General features: G+C 46.6%; 1 protein-coding gene across 1 annotated transcript in view; it reads right to left on the bottom strand.

Annotated features, from left to right (window-relative positions):
- Positions 1–1,852: 1,852 nt before the first annotated feature.
- Positions 1,853–7,538, bottom strand: part of DLGAP2 (DLG associated protein 2) — a 167,618-nt gene continuing 161,932 nt past the window's right edge. The window contains exons 12-13 of the mRNA XM_017501136.2: positions 3,691–4,902; positions 1,853–3,583 (exon numbers count right to left, since the gene is read on the bottom strand). Coding sequence (XP_017356625.2) covers positions 4,684–4,902 — 219 coding nt within the window. The 3' untranslated portion in view covers positions 1,853–3,583; positions 3,691–4,683. The remainder of the gene's footprint in view (positions 3,584–3,690; positions 4,903–7,538) is intronic.

Here is a 7,538-nt window from a genome sequence, read left to right on the forward strand (position 1 = left end):
AGCACTTTATGGCCAACAATGCATTGCAACTCCCAACTGATAGCAAGATGGGCCTCCCGCAGGGAAGCCGTGGGATCTGATCTGACCTTGTGCGGTGTGTGTTACGGCTGACACATGGCACCAGATGACGCGCGGTGCATTGCCCTAGCCCACAGAGTTACGGATACTGATGGGAAAGGGGTCATCTTTTTCAATTCTTAAGCTCCTGGTTTTCTATTTTAATTTTCAAATTTTGGAACGTTTTATTTTCAAGTTTTCAACCCATGCCTACAAAGAAGTGCGGACAGACATGCAGATGAAAAGAAGGGAACCCTCCAACATTCTAGGGGCCGTGGTCTGAAACTGCTGTTTTAAACTAGCCTGTTAAATTTGCAGTTAGAGGAAACGAAGTTCAGGCCTGAGCAGAAGAGGGCTGGGAAGTGAGGAGGCACAAACCATGCGGAATTTGGTTACTTAGGCCCGTGTTGGGGGAGCTTGTTTCTGTGCTCGTAGGTGAGGCAGGTCCAGTTTTCAGACATGTGGGGGGCCAAATGCAGCATCCAGGTGCCCTCCCTGAACCAATGCTGTTTGGGGTAACGCTTCTATGTCTGTACCAGTGCGCACCCTCTTACACCTCCATCAAGTCAGGCCATCCTGTGGTCCTGAGCTGCGTCTCCCAGGAGGCCCCCTGGCCCCTTAATGCTCAGGACCACAGGGTGGCCTGACTTGATGGAGGTCCTGCTGATGGAAAAGGCCTTCCTGAGGAAGACTCAGACCCGCCTCCCCCACTCCCTACTCGCATCCAAAAGGTTTGGCCCAAACCGGAGAGCTGTCCCTAATAGAGCACATTCCGTGGACACCGCAGGCACTTCAACTACAGGCCTCCAGCACCCCTTCACTTTCCTGTGAAATTCCATCCCGGATTGGAGTAGCAATGCCTGCAAGGACCTAGCAGAAACAGAGATGAGCGAATTTACGAATGCAGGGCCTCCTAATGAAGGGGTGGGAAGAGTGGTGCTTAATATGGCATCAAAAAGGCAAAAATCAAGACAGGGAAACAAGAACATACACTCCCAGAGAAAGAATCAGACCCGTGCAAGTGTGTGCTCTGCCTCTGTGTCTTCTAATCATCAATCTAGCCACTTTGATAAGAGCCAGTAGGGAGAAATTCCCTCCACTTAGCAGGGCACTGATTTTCTGGTCTTTTTTTTTTTTTTTTTTTAAGGAAAAAAAAAAAAAAAACCCAGATAACCTTACATGTAATTTATATTTTTATCTGATCATATGCCTTTCCATTAAGTGCCTGAAGCTTTTAGAATTGGAGTTGACAACATCAATATTTCCTTTTCAACAAAACTATTTTTTTGGTATCATAAACAGTTCATTTTTTAATATACCATTTTAAGATGGTGATGTAAATTTGCTGAGAAAAATGTAAAAAGTGTCATGGATAACAACTCGTTTTACTTGAAACACAATAATAACACCTGAAGACGCATGAGATGCATGACAAGGAAAGCGCTCCGGTTACCAAGCAGCATTCTCCTTTCCTGGGTTAAATGCTGTTTATCATACTTGTGTTTTATTGACCAAAACCTTCAACACAGCAGGATCAACTTGTTGGCTGTAAGGAAAGGGTCTGGGTTTCACCCGTTATGGGCCGTATCTTTAGGGAATGTAGGTATGCGGTTATAGCGAACATCACATTCTCTAGGATGATGTTCCTAGAACATCATACATCATTATTTTCAGCCATGTTTTCCAAAGGATGTGTACTCCTTTATTGAAATTATATTTTAAATATGATGAAATGGTCACATGTGAGCTTCATGGTATGTATCTGCTAGAAGCAGCTGAAATAAGCTAGCTTGAGTGACTAACACAAGTATCATAAACAGTTTATTTTTCTTTACATGTACAATACATAAACATGGCTTATCTTCTGCATTTCATGGTAGAATGTCACCTGCATGAGAACTGAGTATATTGCACTTGGTTATGTAACGCGGACAGGTAACATTCCATCAGGTCTAGCAGCAGGTATCCGTTCTACCATTGAATCATCTTCTTTGGAACATGGCAGACCAAGCAGGGCATGTGCACATTCACCATGTCGAGTCACCAACCCCTGTGCAATGTAGTGGTAGGTTAATCTGCTCACTCAGGGATGGTTTTAGGCCAAGACTTTTGGGGATTGTGAAATAACAATGAATTTACAAAACATGAGAAATTAATCCACAGCCAGTGAATGTTTTCCTTTAAGCAGGGATCATTGAATCTGGGATCTACCTTAACAGTTTGTTTTTATATGTTTTGTATAAGTTCAAGGAAATGAATTAAACATATCAGCTGCCAGTAGGTAGAACGACGTGAGGAGGTGGCGTGTCTGTAACAGATCCAGGATACAGAGCTGTGTTTCATTTCCTTTCACTGGGAGTGTACAACTGACTTTGCTTTTCTGTGGTTATTTCCAAACAGCAGAGTTCATCTGAAATCGCACGGCATTTTAAAAGTCTAAAACGCCAATACTTGCAGATACATTTGTTTTAACATAATAGAGTGGATATAGGAAGAGGTGTCATTACTGTACACTACTCAAGATTTAGGTATTAGGTAGAAAAATGCTTTGAACACTCTGGGGAAATAGGACTCATTTATAGAAGAATATTTCAGGGAATTTTTTTTCTTTTTTGCATTTTTCAAGGAGATACATTCGTACTGATTTTTGCTTCCAAATATATTTTAAGGCTGTTTGGTAAAATATATACCAGATATGAGGCTTGATTTATAGGGTTTTGTTTTTACAGGGAAATCTTTCCTCAGCTTTAAAAAAGTAAAACTTTGAAGCTAACATGCTTTAATATCTGCTCTGCTCCCAATGGTCCCATGCGCAGTGGGATGTGGGAAAGGAGGCAGCGGAGAGGCTGCGGCTCGGGAGGACGCTCTGGCGCAACCGCGCACCCAACGCCCTGCCACACGCAGCTGCAGAGGGGCCGGGGACGTTGTAAAGTGCAAACCAAGTGAAGAGAGAAAGTGCGCGGGTCGTGGAAAGCTGTTCTGCCTGTGGCTGAGGACACGGGGCTCCTTGAAGCTGGGAAGGAAGACCTGGTATTTGGGTGGAAACATCTGTCTGGAACCACAGTCCTGCCTTTACTCTGAGTAATAATGAGAACTGTGAGACTGTAACTCAGTGGAAAGATCGGATAGGCTTTACCTTTGGCGACTGGTCTGAATGGTGAAACAGAAGTTATGTGGGAACAATGGTCGTGGCGGCTCAATTTCATTACACTCACGGAAAGCCTATTAATTAGAGCCATTCCTAGTTTCCTCTGGTGCCGACCAGAGAGTCATGAACACTAATTACTTTTTTGAATTCCACAGCTGGAAATCGCAACAGGTGACCTCTTTTTCCTTCATGTCTAACACAGGCAAGGAATCTATTCTTAACTTTAGCAATACTGCATAGGACAAAAGAATTCTGGAAAGGTACAAATGTAAACTACATTTCTTCTTTACCATTTAAACTGAGATATACTTACCACTCACATTCATATTTCTTAAACTTTTTACAGCATCACAACTGTCATTTTAAACAAGCAAACTTCTTTTTTTGTTTGTTTTTTTTTTGAGACGGATTCTCACGCTGTCACACAGGCTGGAGTGCAATGGCACGATCTTGGCTCACTGCAGCCTCTGCCTCCAGGGTTCAACTTCTTTTTTTTTTTTTTTTTTTTTTTTTAAGGATACCCTGGAAAGTCAGCTGATAGAGCAATTTGAGAATATATATACATACATTAAAAAAAATCCCATGTAGCATAAATGGTGAAACTTAAGGAAAATACTGGAGGTTGTTTTTAAGGTACAAAGAAATAAAAAAGACAATGACTATTTCATAGAAGTAAGGACATTTTCTTCCCTTTATGCTCCCAGCCCTCTCTAAGGCTCTCCTCTCTCTGTGCGTGACTTCCTCGTGGGGACACTCAGAACACTCAGCTTCTCTTTTGAATGTGTGGATGCTGTGCTGGGTATTTTCAGTGGGTTCAGACTTGTCAAGCCCTGGGTTTTGCAGAACCGTGTGGCGGGGAGTTTGGTGGTTGGAGAGATCACTTTCCATCACAGGAAGCTTCACGCAAGGAGCCTAATGTTTTCTGCTTGTGAGGAACAGGAGCAGGAGGGCGGAGCAGGCAGGCGGCCCGGCCTCGGGGAGAAGGAACTGGGGTATGCGAGGGGAATGGGCCTTTCTTTCCTGCACTTCAGGTGGTAGCACCTTCCACTTGGGTGTCTAATGCCTCTAGGGAGTGGTGAGCTGCACCCATTTATAGTTATTTGTTATTCTTACCTCTAACTATCACACAATTTATAAAAATAGAAATAACAAAATGTAAGCTGGGTTTCAGCTCCAGGGGCGTTTCTCGCCGTCCTCAGAGAACACGGAGGGGAAGTCGGGTCTCGCCACACCTGTCCCTCAGAGCCGACTGGGAGCCAGGCCACCAGTGAAGAAAAGCAAAAGTCGTCCTCGCCACGAGCTCCGTGGACTCTGAGGCCACCGACCGCGTTCCACTGTGTTCACGGCACAAGGAGCAGAACAGCAAGGGCGTGTTCAGTGGAAGAAATGAGACAGAAACCACCAGGGAGCCAACAAACTGTACAAGCGTTTTGTGAAAAAGCAGAAACAACCAAGGGGAAGGTGGCTGCCCCCCGTCCTCAGAGCCGGGTCTGGGCCTCGGGGATGTAGATCTCGATGCTGTCTGCGCGCTCCGTGGCAGAATTCTGCCGGAAGGATGCCGCACGCTTGGCGGCCATGAGTCGTCTCCGCGCTTCCTGACGTTGTCTGTCGGGCAGGTCCAGGGATTTTTCTCTTGTGATGGGAAATTTTCCTTTGAGGGGCTTCTTTGGTATTGGAGGCGGGGCCTTTCTTTCTTCCTGAAAAGCATCACAAGTCAACATGGGTGGGTGGTCCGGGGGGTCCTAAGAACTTGCGAGCTCAGTGGCCCGGGGGTCTGGGCATGCCCTTCCTGACCGAAACCCTCCCGGTGGCATCCTTCATTCCATTCCCACGCTTCCCCTTAACCCTGACTCCCAGGTCATAGGTCTGCCTTCTGCACAGTGTATCATTTGCGTAAGCTCCCTCAAACTTCACAAAGGGGTCAGAGGCATTTGCGGCAGTGTTCACAAATCAGGAAATACTTTCTGCATATTCACACCTCGCATCTCTGGAGTCACTGAGCTATTCTGACATCCTTGCCCAATTCCAGCACTTCAAAAGCCCTATGTCATCTTCTCCGAGCACTGGCCAATACCTGCATGGCCAAGCGCAGAGCATCACAGGGATTTAGGACACATCGCTGGACGTCCCTATTAAACACTGGAGGGTTTCCAGCAGACGTAGAATTCCAATGTGTTCATGAAAACCATCTAACATCAGTGGGTGTGTCGGGAAACACTGGCCGAATTCTCTTACTGGCCTAAAATCTCATTGACATGGACAATATTTATAAAACCACTATTCACTTCTTGGTTTGTAAAAAGATGCAAGTAAGTATTTTTGACCCTTAGCTCAGATTCTCAGGTAAGTCACGCTAAAATACGGTGTGTGCCTTTTTAGAAAGATAAATCTCACAATTCTGCAGCAAATGCGATGGGTGATGCAGTTACTCCCGCGAATGGTCTGTGTTCACGGCTGTGCGGGTCACACCGTTCCTAAAGACAGCAGGACCTGCCCTGTCCCATTCTGGACGGAGCCCTGTGGGGACTCTCCATAGCCTGCTGTTTCTTTTCCAGGAAAGGATGCATGACAGAAGACGTCAGAACCCCTTTCCTTTCCTAAGCAGGTATCTAGTTTTTGGGGAGAAAACCACAAAAATTCAGCCTCTAAGAAATTTCCAAGGGGAGCCCAGAGATGCCTGGACAGCAGGCAGTTGTGGGGGAGGCGGGGGCACGGTTGCAGGAGGGTGTGTGGCAAGAAGGCTGCTTTGGCGTCTGGAACTTTGTTCCTTCAGCTTATTTTATGTGACCCAGGCCAGAAGCGCTGACTCTTACCTGACTTTCCGGCATCCGTCTAAAACAATGGGGGATGAGTTCATTGCAACCTTCAGCTACTTAAACAAGTAATTCCTGTTTCCAGCACGTGACAACTCATAGTTCAGGGGATGCCAAGAGAAGAGGAAACAAGTGGGTCTCTTTCATCTTTTGGTGTCCCGGCACTATGGGCCTGTGAGGCGTACACATCAGCACTACTTGTGGGGGTCCCCCCTTTAAAGGAGCTCCCCGGCCTGCAGGTGTGGCCCTGCAGGAGCGTCCAGCAGGTGCCGTGCAGGGGCCCACCCCCTGGAAGTTGAAGATGCCATGTTCGGGAGGGGCGGGCCGCCTCTTCAGGCATGGAGCCTCCGCTGTGCTAGAAACCTGCTCGCTTTCTGGTTTTGAGGATTGTACTCTACAGGCAGCTTGGGTAGATGGGCTCGTATTAGCTCTCAATGACCAAAGAATGGAAACAGACGGAACCATTGCGTGCACCTGAACTAAAGTACCTTCCGTTGGAACAGCCTTCTCACTTAGAACATCACTGATGATCTCTTTCACCTCGGATCCAAACCGTGGCTTACCTGGACCTGCCAAGTCCCAAGCACAGCTTACGTGGACCCTGCACACTACTACCTGCTCCTGTCGCCTGAGATGACAGGGAACCCGTGGGTCGGTGGCATCTAGCCTGGAACTCCACTCGCGACCAGGGACACCCTCTGAGAGAAGGAGATGATGAGGGCAACCAGCCCTGGCTCTCGGTCTGGTGACCCAGATGTGTCTCCCTGCTTCCCCAACGTATGCTGACTTGATTTTCTTTATCATTTTAATCGATAACGTTTGTCTAGAAAAATCCAATTGTGGTTCCTCAGGACATGCCTGAAACATGTGAGGAAGTCAATATCTTTGCTGCTAACTCAGAACTATCTACTAGTTCTTCTGATGACAGTATCATGGAAGAAGTGAAACGCCTGGGTTCAGATCTAATGGGAAATTTCAGCCTGTTTTAAGGGCTGAGGCTGATTGATCTATAGGAAGCTTAATTCATCCAACTGTTGAATAAGGTATAAAATGTCGCCTTGCCTATAGCGGCCATACTAGAAGGTATATTGAGTTGGAGATAGTGCCTAATCAGGCCTAAAACTTTCCCTGTGGGAAACCAGCTTAATATTTACACAATCAGAATAAGTTTGATGAAAATAATTCAGAGGTGAGACCCCTGTCAGGAATGACGCTGTAGATTTGCTTGTGATCTTGGCTGGTGTCTCTTTGAAAGACCCTATTATTTACCACCTGTGCCCAAAGCTGCAATTCTGCACCACTTGGGGCATGTGCACACACAAGCACATGCTCACACATGTGTGAACACGTACATACATGAAAATTTGCGCCTGTATTGCCAGCAGGACTGAGAACCTCGTTGTCATGCTGTATCTGCAGCAGGTGGTTACTGTGGTGGGAAAGGGTATTGCTGGGAGCCCACTCTGCACGGGCACCCTAACCTTTCTCTCTGCAGCAGGTGTACTGCGGTGGGAAGGGGT

This window comes from Cebus imitator, unplaced genomic scaffold, assembly GCF_001604975.1.
Source record: "Cebus imitator isolate Cc_AM_T3 unplaced genomic scaffold, Cebus_imitator-1.0 Scaffold279, whole genome shotgun sequence".
NCBI lineage: Eukaryota > Metazoa > Chordata > Mammalia > Primates > Cebidae > Cebus > Cebus imitator.